The sequence below is a fragment of the Lipotes vexillifer genome, unplaced genomic scaffold, assembly GCF_000442215.2.
Source record: "Lipotes vexillifer unplaced genomic scaffold, Lipotes_vexillifer_v1.1 scaffold1129, whole genome shotgun sequence".
NCBI lineage: Eukaryota > Metazoa > Chordata > Mammalia > Artiodactyla > Lipotidae > Lipotes > Lipotes vexillifer.
This window is the reverse complement of record NW_006789022.1, coordinates 3,610,008-3,622,096: the sequence shown is the minus strand read 5'-3', so window position 1 is coordinate 3,622,096 and position 12,089 is coordinate 3,610,008. Positions and strand designations below refer to the sequence as shown.

General features: G+C 44.5%; 1 protein-coding gene across 1 annotated transcript in view; it reads left to right on the top strand.

Annotated features, from left to right (window-relative positions):
- ASRGL1 (asparaginase and isoaspartyl peptidase 1) overlaps positions 1-11,090 on the top strand; it is a 20,488-nt gene extending 9,398 nt beyond the window's left edge. Inside the window, exons 3-6 of the mRNA XM_007462158.1 lie at positions 680-837; positions 9,258-9,376; positions 10,374-10,484; positions 10,885-11,090. Coding sequence (XP_007462220.1) covers positions 680-837; positions 9,258-9,376; positions 10,374-10,484; positions 10,885-11,090 — 594 coding nt within the window. The remainder of the gene's footprint in view (positions 1-679; positions 838-9,257; positions 9,377-10,373; positions 10,485-10,884) is intronic.
- Positions 11,091-12,089: the final 999 nt, after the last annotated feature.

The window sequence follows — 12,089 nt, the reverse complement described above, 5'->3', positions numbered from 1 at the left end:
GTAGGGAAATACTCGAGATCACTGTTCTCCTGAAATTGTATGAAAGAACAAAAACAATGTTATTTAAGTTTCTCAAGGAAACCAAGATTCTGACTCTGTTGATGTAATTTAACTCATGATCACTTAACCAGTGATTACATTTCACATTATCTTCATGTTTTCATGTTATCTTCCTGTATTTTCTTCAGCCTGCTTTCAACACATGTAACACAACACATACACACTGAACAGACCAACTGTTTAAATAGCATGTATGGGGGAATTCCCTGGCGATCCAGTGGTTAGGATTCCACACTTCCACTGCAGGGGGCCCAGGTTTGACCCCTGGTTGGGAAGCTAAGATCCTGCAAGCTGTGCGGTGCAGCAAATAAATATATACCTACATACATACATACGTAGATAAATAAATAGCATGTATGAAATAAAAACAGATTAAATTCTCTAAATTTAAGATCATACATAAGTTGAATTCCTAGTAATATTTCATCATCTGGGTTTTTCTGAAAATACAAAAACTCGGAGAGCTAAGCTTTTTTCATCATTCAGAAAAGCAAGCCAGTGGAATTTGCATTTTTGAGGCTTTGTACGCAGAGAGAATAATTATTTCCACACAGTAGGAACAGTTGAAAAGATTTTAACTTTTTCACAAAACTATTTCCCCATTTCTTTCTGGCTCAAGACACCCCATTGCTTTCTGACTGACCAAGGTGCAGCAAAATTTGCAGCAGCCAGTGGGATTCCAACAATTCCTGGAGAACAGCTGGTTACAGAAAGAAACAAAAAACGTCTAGAAAACGAAAAGCATGAGAAAGGTGCTCAGAAACCAGACTATGAAAAGTAAGTGTCATCTGTGGCTCACATTTTTGCAAGTTATTCAGATGTGAAAGTTTGACTCATGTCTGGTTATCCACGTTTCTTAAATAAGTCAAATATCACTTGGTCGTTTCAGTTTTTGTACAAAATAGTTCACACTAAGTAATGGAAAAACTGCTCTTTTGACTGTGAAATTTAACCTCATTTATTACTCCTATGAATAGTAACTCAAATTCAGCTAAGAGTTCCTTCTCCAACATGATTTAATAGATGAATGCCGTGTGTTAAGGTATTAATTACCTGCATACTTCTTGATCAGTTTGTTATCTTCGGTACACTGCACAGGTTCTCTGTGATGTAGACCACCCTATGAACTTACCTAGGCACCCTTTCACAGGGCAGATAAATCAGTACAGCCCTTATAAGTGAATTAATCATGTGTTCTGAATTATGGTTTTCTGTGTTACCAATTCAAAAATACCAAGTAAAAGGACCTTAATTTAAAGGAAAATTTGAAAAATAAAATTTGATTGTGGCTTGGAGGTTTATAATGGAATATAATCTATTAACTCCACATACCCTTTTAGATTTGTAATGTTTAACCAAAGGTATACTTTCGTATCACTTAGGGAGCTTTTTCAAAATCTACATGTCTGAGCCCCTTCCCTAAAGAATCTAATTTAGGGACTTCCTGCGTGGCCCAGCGGTTAAGACTCCAGGCTTCCACTGCAGGGGGCGTGGGTTCGATCCCTGGTTGAGGATCCCGCATGATGCATGGTGTGGCCAAAAAAACAATCTAATTGAGTAGAGCTGAGGTGGAGAGGCCAGGCAAGTCCATTAGAAAAAAGTTCCCCAGGTAATTCTAGTGTGTCCCCAGGTTAGGAATCTGTTTTACAAGATTGGCCATATGTTGGTAGCTGTTGATAATCTTTACTGAGTGTGCTATTGCGTCTATAGGCTAAAGTCACAGGAATGGAGTTGCTTTATCAGTGGTTCATGTACATTTTAATAGATGTTGCCACATTGCTTTCCAAAAATTCTGCAACAACACACATCTCCACCAGTCAGTACTGCTCTTCGATGTAAGCAAGAGGGGCTCCTGCCCTGGGCCCTGCACTTTAGAGGACCCTCATATCACAGTTACACAAAACAGTTGGTCTATTGCAGATCCATGGGGCATCTCTGTCACTCAGCAGTGATACAGCATTACCCATAGCCCTCATCATCCGCTCTTGTGACAAATATCATTCAGCCCCCAGGGAAGTGCTTCTCTGCATCTCTTGCTCTATGTCTTGGAAGTAAAGACCACCTGAGTCAAAAGGTTTGTGGAATATGCCACTGCTGACATCAGAAATAGACCCTGTTTCGGAGTGTGGGGAAGACTTGAACAGCAGAAGGACTTAGGTAAGAGAAAAAGACAATAATTTGTCAAACAAATTCTTGCGTAACGAAGTGTTGTTTCCCAGTAGTGCACAGTGTCCTTTTTCTTTCTGCATGTTTCAGTTTGTGGTTCTGGAGTTATTCATGAATTAGTACAATATCTGCAAGACTTGCACGTGAGGGCTGATTCCTGTTACTCTTAAATTTGTAGATATGTAGGTCTAGACCAGCACTGTCCAATAGAAATCTGAGAGCCATATATGTAATTTAACATTTTCTAGTAACCACATTAAAAAAAAGTAAAAAGAAACGAGTGAAATTAATAACATTTAACCCAATATACCCCAAATATTATCATTTCAACATGTAATCAATGTAAGAATTTATTTATGAGATATTTTACATCTTTTCATGCTAGATCTTCCAAATCTGCCATGTATTTTAGGCTGACCGCGTGTCTCACTGTAGACTGCCTGCATTTCCAGTGCTCAGTAGCCACGTGCAGACAGTGGCTGCTGTATTGGACATCACAGGTATAGACAGAACCTGCATGAGGAACCAATTTTTTATGTTGGCAACTAAATGGGCACTGAATATTAGACTTATGAATGGTTTTATTCTTATAAAAATACTTAAGGTTGAATTAAATTTTTTTAAATGTTGAAATTTTTAACTTTTAAGTAATTTTTATTTAAAATGTTATATTCATTAATTATAGTTGATGTTTAGACTTTAATATTAATAATTTTGTAAATTTTAGGAAAAAACTAATTTTTGAAATTATATCTGCAAATTCCTTTTATTCTTTTGGGGGGGATTTGCCCTTAATTTTGATGAAAATATATTCTAATTTTGTACACTCTCAGTATAGTTACATTTCACTTTCTAATTCCTAGATTACTGAAAATGTGTACAAGTCAAGATTTTGATAGAAAAAGAATACTAAAGTGGAATTCACAAAAGAAAAAAAAAGCTAAAAGGAAAAAAAGAAGTAAAATATCTTCAAAGAAACAGTCTGCTTTAAAAGTAGGCACTCTTAGGGCTTCCCTGGTGGCGCAGTGGTTGAGAGTCCGCCTGCCGATGCAGGGGACGCGGGTTTGTGCCCCGGTCCGGGAAGATCCCACATGCCACGGAACGGCTGGGCCCGTGAGCCATGGCCGCTGAGCCTGTGCATCCGGAGCGTGTGCTCCACAACGGGAGAGGCCACAGCAGTGAGAGGCCCGCGTACCGCAAAAAAAAAAAAAAAAAAAAAGTAAGCACTCTTAGACTTCCCTGGTGGCTCAGTGGTAAAGAATCCCCCTGCCAACGCAGGGGACACAGGTTTGATCCCTGGTCCGGGAAGATCCCACATGCCACAGAGCAACTAAGCCCGTGCCCCATAACTACTGAGCCTGAGCTGTAGAGCCCGCAAGCCACACCTGCTGGACCCGCACGCCACAACTACCAAAGCCCATGTGCCTAGAGCCTGTGCTCCAGACCGAGAGAAGCCACCACAATGAGAAGCCTGCGCACCAAAATGAAGAGAAGCCCTGCTCGCTGCAACTAAGAAAGCCCACGAGCAGCAGCAAAAGACCCAATGCAGCCAAAAAATAAATAAATGAATAAAAATTAGAGAAAAAAAAAAGTAAGCAGTCTTCTTCCAGGATGACCCACATAAAATTCACAAAGAGAACATTACAGACTCTTTGTTCAATGAAGATTTAATTACTTATCAAAACAATAAAAATTAGTAGGAATAGTTCTCACCAAATCCACAACTTGAGCAATTCAGATGAAATCCCGACAACTTCATGTTCTTTACTAAAGGAAGATTTAATTGCTAATCATAAAGCAATTTGGTGTAATCATACACCAAAAAAGGACACGTGCAGTTATTAGAAGCGCTGGGAAAAGGCTGAATAAACAATAGACAGTTGATAACTAGAAAAGACAAAGATAGAAAACATAGATGTAATGTTCTTGAAAGAATAATATTTGGACAAGTGTAATGGTACTTTTCATGACCCCATCAACACGGAAACAATGTCTATGGAAAACAATGGGAAATTTCTAGGGTTAATAAAAATTATTTCAAGCTTTGATAAAATGCCAAAATGTAATTAGGAAAAAAACCTAATGATAAGTATCTAGGAGAGAGAATTCAAACAGGTTAGTTTAATGGGTAATAAAGCAAGACATTAAATCATACATGAAGTTTAAAAAACTCAGTTCAACTAGAGTGTACCATGATCAGAAAACATGTTGAAAAACTAACATTTAGAAGGGAAGCCCATGATAATGGAGCTAACATGGTAGGTAAATGAAAGGTATGTAAGCACGAACTTTGGCCAAGAGTCCAGAAGTATCCTGTGTGACACGGCCAGCTCACCGTGAATTTGTTTCTAGGAGACAGGCCCTCAGCTGCACCAATACTGACGATGCTGTGAGACGGTAGAGGGTCCACTGCAAGATACTCTAGATGTGGCCGAAGGTGGAACAGCTTGATTAGACTCACATCTGACCTTATAAGAGACCTCAGAGAGGGAGCTTGCCTGGTGGCACAGTGGTTGAGAATCTGCCTGCCAATGCAGGGGACACAGGTTTGAGCCCTGGTCTGGGAAGATCCCACATACCGCGGAGCAACTAGGCCCGTGAGCCACAACTACTGAGCCTGCGCATCTGGAGCCTGTGCTTCGCAACGAGAGGCCGCGATAGTGAGAGGCCCGCGCACCGTGATGAAGAGTGGCCCCTGCTTGCCAGAACTCCAGAAAGCCCTCGCACACAAACGAAGACCCAACACAGCCAAAAATAAATAAATAAATAAATATTAAAAAAAAGAGAGAGACCTCAGAGAGACGTGGCGGGAATTCCAACTAAATGCTGTTGAAGTAATGAAATCGAACTTAGATAAGAAGAGTTCAGCAAAAATCGCAGAAGTTCCTTAAAGAACACATCACGGACTTTGACAGAAAGTGAAATTAATTTTGAATTTGCACTATCTGCAGTTACTTAGTCTGAACTATTCCTCTCCATTGGTAAGCTTAACAGAAGCTTTAAAAAAAAATCTAAGTTTGGCTATTACATTTATTAAAGGATTAAAAAAAATTTTTTTTTAATTTAGAGAAACAAAGCCAAAAGTGCATGGGAAATATGCAAGAAAAATGACATCCGCAGAAAATATAAGGAAATTGAAACAAAGGAAACAAAAATATTTGCCTAACTTGAAGGAGAAGCTTCATGTACAGATGACCCTGAAACCAGTTTCTTTAGAGGCTGTTTTTCTGTTCATTATAAATCGAAGCATAAGTATCATTTGTAGAGAGATTTGAACAAGATCAAGCAACATACTGCTGTTTTCAATTTTCTTTGTAATATACCAGCAATGAAATTTGAAAGAAGAATTTAAGGTACTCTGCATTGATTTAAACACTGCTTAAGAGATGACAAAAATGACCATAGTAAGTGATTGTGATTTAAATGATCAAATTAAAATACTTAGTAAAATCTTCTGTGATAACAATTTATCAAACGTAACCCCATGTAACATTTGAGTGTGGTAATGTAAAAATCAGGATTCATTTCCAAATCTAAGTATTGCTTTAAGAGTTTTATATGTAGTTCCAATGCTACTGCCTCAGCAGAGTGGAGCTTCTCCAAGTTCAAATTAATTAAAAACTTCCTAAGAACTACATCGCTCAAGAACAGTTGTGTTGGGCTTCCCTGGTGGCGCAGTGATTGAGAGTCCGCCTGCCGATGCAGGGGACGCGGGTTCATGCCTCGGTCCGGGAGGATCCCACCTGCTGCGGAGCGGCTGGGCCCGTGAGCCATGGCTGCTGAGCCTGCGCGTCCGGAGCCTGTGCTCCGCAACGGGAGAGGCCACGACAGTGAGAGTCCCGCATACCGCAAAAAAAAAAAAAAAAGAAAAGAAAAGTTGTGTTACTTGTCACATTGTCAGTAGAATGCATGTTACGTGGAAATGTTGATCATAAGAACATGATTAATGCCCCTTGAGATGAAGGCAATGAAAATTAATTTTATGGAATAAATACGTAATAATTTATGATTGTATATGTGTCTGTGTGTGGTTTTTTTCCCTACTCATCCAGCCATCACCAGCTGATCAACAAAGGATACAAATGTGCTGCATGTTAATAAATTGTCATCATTGGTAGTTGGTCAGCTTTCAGTCAAATGAAAACCATAGCTTTACAGTATTTCTCAAGATACATTTATCACAGTAAGAGGATAGAACATCTTTATTATTTCTAAATATTACATGTGTGTGGGCCTCCATTTGCCTGTGTATTTTTGCCTCAACCCCTTTCTTGTACGTGTTGGGGGGCTGCCACCAGCAGTGACAGGGTACCTCTTTCCTTATGTGGCGGGAGGGGCTCGCGTCACTGCCGTTGCTCCTCCCTGACAACCGCCAGCTTGGATACTTTGCATTTGTTTATGGGTCATTCTTTTCCGGGAATTTGCCTATTTTTGTCCTGTGATCATTATTTCTCTTTGGTTGTTTTGTCCTCTTCTTATGAATCTTAAGTCTATCTTCTCTGCTAAAAAAAAAATTCCCAAATCTGTTGTTTTTATTTGCTTTTACTTTGCTTATGGTATTTTTGCCATTTGAACGTTTTTTGTGATCAGTAGTACTCTCCCTCTTCTTGTGTAGTTTGTAAGACCAGAAACTTAGGAGCCATCCCCGCCCTGAGACATACAGCTGCCTAGATTTCCTTGAAGAATTTTGTGTTTTATATTTAGGTCCTTAGCTATCTGGGTTGGCTTTTGTGAGTGATAGGAGATAGGGTTCCCGTTTCCTTCTAATAGTATACCAGCTTTCTCTTTCTAGTCCTTTGAATGCCAGGCTACATCTCTAGCTACAATTTAGCCTCTCCATGTGATTGCCTAACAGATACCTCAAGCTTTTGTCCAAAACTAAACTTGTTTCCCTCCCCAACCCCACTCCACCCACACCACAAAGCAAAAAACGTCTTCCCAGTCTTCCACCTTTCAATAAATGTTTCTTGGCATCCTTTCAGTTTCTGCCTCAGATTTCTCTCTCTCACATCCAGTCAGCTGGCAAATTCTGTCAGCTCTGCCTTCAAAATGTCCCAGGTCCAGCCTCCTTCCCACCCTCTCCTCTGGAAACACCCCGACACAAACCACTGCCTCTCAAGCCTCTTAAGGGGTCTCTGTTTCCTCTCTCATCTCCCTCGGTCCACACACAATAGCCAGAACAGTTTTCCCAAAATGACTCTCCGTAGAAGCATAGCACACATTCCGGGTGCATAGATCATATATGGGGCCCTGGATGAGCTTTCACAGGGTGGACACACATGTAATAAGCACACAGCCCGACACACCCCTCCTCCGTCACTGCCCTCCCCGCAAGGAAACCGCCTGCCCGGCTTCCAGCACCGTGGGCTAGTGCTGCCTGTTTTTGAACTTTATCTGAGTGGGATTGTGTAGTACGTGCTTTTTTGGGTGCCTCTTCTTACGTTTCTGAGATCTGTCTGTCGTGTGTAGTGGAGTCCACCTTCACTGAAGCATAGTGTGTCACAAGTTATTTACTTGGGTGGATGTTTGTGTCATTTGCAGTTTGCTGTTATTACAAGTAGTGCTGCTGTGAACATTCTGTACACTTTCATGGTGAACTTAGCTCCACGTTTCTGCTGGACAGAAATGTGGGGATAAAATGGCTGAGTCGGCTTTAGGAGGCCCTGTGGGTGGCCTCCCAAAGTGGCCGTGCCAGTCCACATGCCCGGCAGTGAGTGAGGGTCGCGGTCCCCGCACCTCTGTGCCCATACTTGATACCGTGTCTGTTTCATGTTAGCCGTGCCGGTGATGGGCATGGTGGTAAGAATGGTTATTTTTTAAACTTAACTCATCTCGTGACACTTCTCGGTTCAAACTCTCCAGCGTCTTCCCACCTCACTCAGACTAAACGCCCTTCCAATGGCCTGTAAGTAGGATGACCATGTGATTCAGTATTCAAACTGGAACTTAGCTTTGAGAGTGAAAGGGGCACTATTAATTAAGCCGGGACAACAGACATAAGTCAGGACGGTCCTGGGAAACCAGGATGTACAGTCACCCCACTTGTCAAAGCCTCATGGTCTGCCTGCTGGCCGTCCCTCTGACCCTGCTGTACGCTCTCCCTGGCTTTATTCTCTCCAACGACAGTGGCCTCCTTGAAGTTCCTTGAACTTGGCAAGCATGTCTTGCTTCAGGAATGTTCTTCCCCAGCAATCAGCATGGCTTACCCTCACTCCTTCAGAGAGGCCCTTAGAAAGCAGCACCTCTCCACCATCACGTGTCCCACGTGCTGCTATAGGCTACAGTTTATTGCTGTTCAGTAAAGCCTGACATTCTTTATTGCTCTGTCACCCTGTGCCCCAAATGCAAGCTCCGTGGGAGAAGGTACTTTGTCCGTTTAGTTTTCTGCTGTGTCCCAGCATTTAGAACCGTGCCTGAAATATAGTTCACTGTAGAACCGGGCTGGTGGGTGTACAGCTGTTAGCGTACAATTGCTTCAACTTTTTTTACTTGCAAATTTATAATAAAATGTTAGAGAAAAAGTCAACTTATTTTGTCTTCATAGCAAAAGCCCTATGAAACGGGCAAAGGGGTGTGCGGACAGGCAGCAGCAGCGTCACCCGGGCGGTTGTCAGAAGTACACGATGTTGGGTCCCATCCTGTACCTGCCAACTCAGGGTCTCTGGATGGAGGTGCTGAGGATCCGTGGGATGCTGATGCACACGAAAGTTCGAGATGCACTCAATTATTTGTATCCCCATTTTATAGATGGGAAAAATGAGACACGATAAAACTTAACTCAATCACCCAGCTAGAAAATGGTGGTGCTGGGATTGGATGGACCCTTAGAGCTGAGGGCTAAAGGTATGTCCAGCAGTCTAACTGACATGTAGAATGTAATGCAAACAGGCTTTCTTTGCAGTTTCCGTGAGTGGGGAATGCTGGAATCAAAGTGTGTCCCATGTGCCATTAACATAGAAGTGTATTAAGCTACCCTGTCACCTGTAGGAGTGTCTCTCATCTTCAGCCACTCTTTGTTGGTTTTTTGGCAGAAACTTGGGGACCGTGGGTGCCGTTGCCGTGGACTGCCGAGGAAATGTGGCTTACGCGACCTCGACAGGGGGCATCGTCAACAAGATGCTGGGCCGCGTCGGAGACACGCCGTGTATAGGTGGGATGGACGGATGATCACTGCCCCTGCCCTCCCCCCGTCCTCTCGTCCTCGTTCTCTGGTCTTCGCCTGACCCCCACGCCCACTTCTTTCTTCCTTCATTTCCTCCTCCTCCTGGTGGCAGCTTTAGAATTTCTGGGAGTGGTGGTGGGTTGGAGGGGGTTGCCCAGGGCACGTGGAGAAGGTGGCAGGTCCAGCAGGCACCTGTTTCCTAGATGCTATGTTTTGGCGGGGGGGGGGGGGGGGGGTTGGAATCGTGCTAGGCTGGGCTCGGGGCGGTGGGGGGGGGGCGGGGGCGGTCAGAGGGGAGTGGGGCATCGGCCCTGGCCCAGGAGAGCTCAGGTCTGGTTGTTTATTTGTGAACTCAGAGATGGCGGCTAGGTGCCAGGAACGGTGCTGGGTGCTGAGGGGGGGGGGGGGGGGGGGGGGGGGCGCGTGGAGGACTTGGCAGGGAGGTGGAGTTGGGGTAGTGAAGCCGCCGCAGCACCCCCGGTACCTCTGTCTTCTCTCTAATCCGTTTCAGGATCTGCAGACTATTCCCAAAGGGTTAAGTACATGAAACCTTTTTCCAGGCATGGGCTCAAATGAGCAAACTAAGAAAGCTGAGAATTTAAGTTTGCGGTCATTAGACCTGAGTTGGCATGAGAGCGGCACACCACCACTAGAGATATTGCACGTCAAAGTGTTCTTTGCGTTAACCTCGGAGCACATTATCTTAATTCCCGGTGGTGGGGGGAGGGGCGGGGTGTATATGTCTTACCCTGTGCGCTGGGTGGATGTGCTGGGGTCAGAGGAGGGGCTGCCCTGGTGTCGCTGCCCTGGGAAGGCTAGACCTGCCTCCCCTACGTGCCCTCCATCCCCATCTCAGGGTATTATTCACACGGCGCTCACTAGTGCACCTTGGCGTTTAATATTTATGTAGCATTAGACTTGTAATATGTGTTTGAATTTCTTGACGGTTGCCACTCAGTTAGAAACAATTCCCTTCCTTGAGCAGGATCTGGAGGTTATGCTGACAATGATATCGGAGCCGTTTCAACAACAGGGCACGGAGAGAGCATCCTGAAGGTGAATCTGGCCAGACTCACCCTCTTCCACATGGAACAGGGTACGTGGAACAAGGCCGTGCCGTCTGACTGTGAGGGGATAGGAGCTGTTTATAAATCGACGGAGAGGGTTGGGAAACCCTTTCTTGTTTGCTACAGATGTTGCTTTCAGGTTAACGCCCCTTCTGTTAGGGTCAGGAAAGAAGAGCATTTGGAAAACTGGTTGCCTTCTGCCTCCTGGGGGCGGTAGAGAGACTCTGAGCCTGCGTGTGGGAGAAAACGCAGCTTCATCCAGTGCAGGGAGGGCCTTGTAGGGTGAGAGTCCTTGTTCGAGACATGGAAATAGAAATCACTTACTAAGAATCTTGGTTAAGACGCTTTGGTTTTTCATACTGTAAATAGTTTTCCCATCAGATTCCTTTCAGTAACTTGTGTTGTTTCTCAACCTCTCTTTGTTTTCAGGAAAGACGTTAGAAGAGGCCGCTGACGCGTCGTTGGGTTATATGAAGTCAAAGGTCAAAGGTGTAGGTGGTGTCATCTTGGTCAACAAAGCAGGAGACTGGGCGGTGAAGTGGACCTCCACATCCATGCCCTGGGGGGCCGCAAAGGACGGCAAGCTGTACTCTGGAATTGATCTTGGCGACACCAGCATCACTGACCTGCCCTAAGTCCCCGGAAGCTGTATTCTAGAAGCCAAGACTTAGCTTAATCAATTAGATCTAGAAATGGAAAATTCTGCAGTCTGTCATTCGTTTTGTTGCCTTGATCAGTGTTTGGTTGGGGACAGATTCCGAAGTGATGTGCGACATGCCCATGTTAGGATCAAATAAGACTAGTGAAGATGACAAACTCGCTGAGCCTTCCTCGTGAATACTCCCCATCATCTGAGGTTAGAAAGAAGAAACAGCATGATCTTAACAGGACAGAAACGGCCTCAGTGCAGGGAGTGCCTTTTGGAATTGGGGGACCCACTGCAGTGACAGAGGCTGTAGGCGCGAGGGTGTGGGGGGCCCAGAGGAGAGCAGCGCTCTGGGGCAGGACCCAGTGCTGGGACAAGGTGGGGGGACAGTGAAGGGGAGACAGGGCAGCAGAGCTAACGGATTGGTGAGTGTTGCACGTGAACGCTGCAGAGCTCGTTCTGAGCCAGGAGAACATTAGGTAAAAGAATCTCTGAGAGAGAAAGTGATTTTTTTAAGAAAGTGCAGATCTTCTCTGACTTACTAACATAGGCGTGTGTGTTTCCAGATGCTTTAAAAGGAGCCTCTGGTAACCCCTGGCTCTAATCTGCTGATGAAGTGTCGTCATGGAGACTCTGGAGGCCCTCCAAGTCTGAGGGTTTTCTCAGGCTCACACACGAGCCTGCTCACCTCGTGTTTCCCCCCAGCCATCCTCCGCCTCCCAGACCCCCGGCTCCCCATGATGAGCGATGGGGGTCGCGACCTCTCCGCCTCTGCTACAACAGGGAAGGGCCAGTCAGTATCGAGATGACCCTGACTTAATGGCGTCCATGACTGTCCAGTGCTGTGGGTTCCCCCAGCTGAACCAAGTGTCCACTGTGGTCAGCACGGTGAAGAAAGGCATTTCCTTGGTGGAGAGTATTCCTGTTAACCTCTTTACACTGGAAATGGTATTTTTGCTGTGACATATCTGCTCAATTTTTTAGTCTG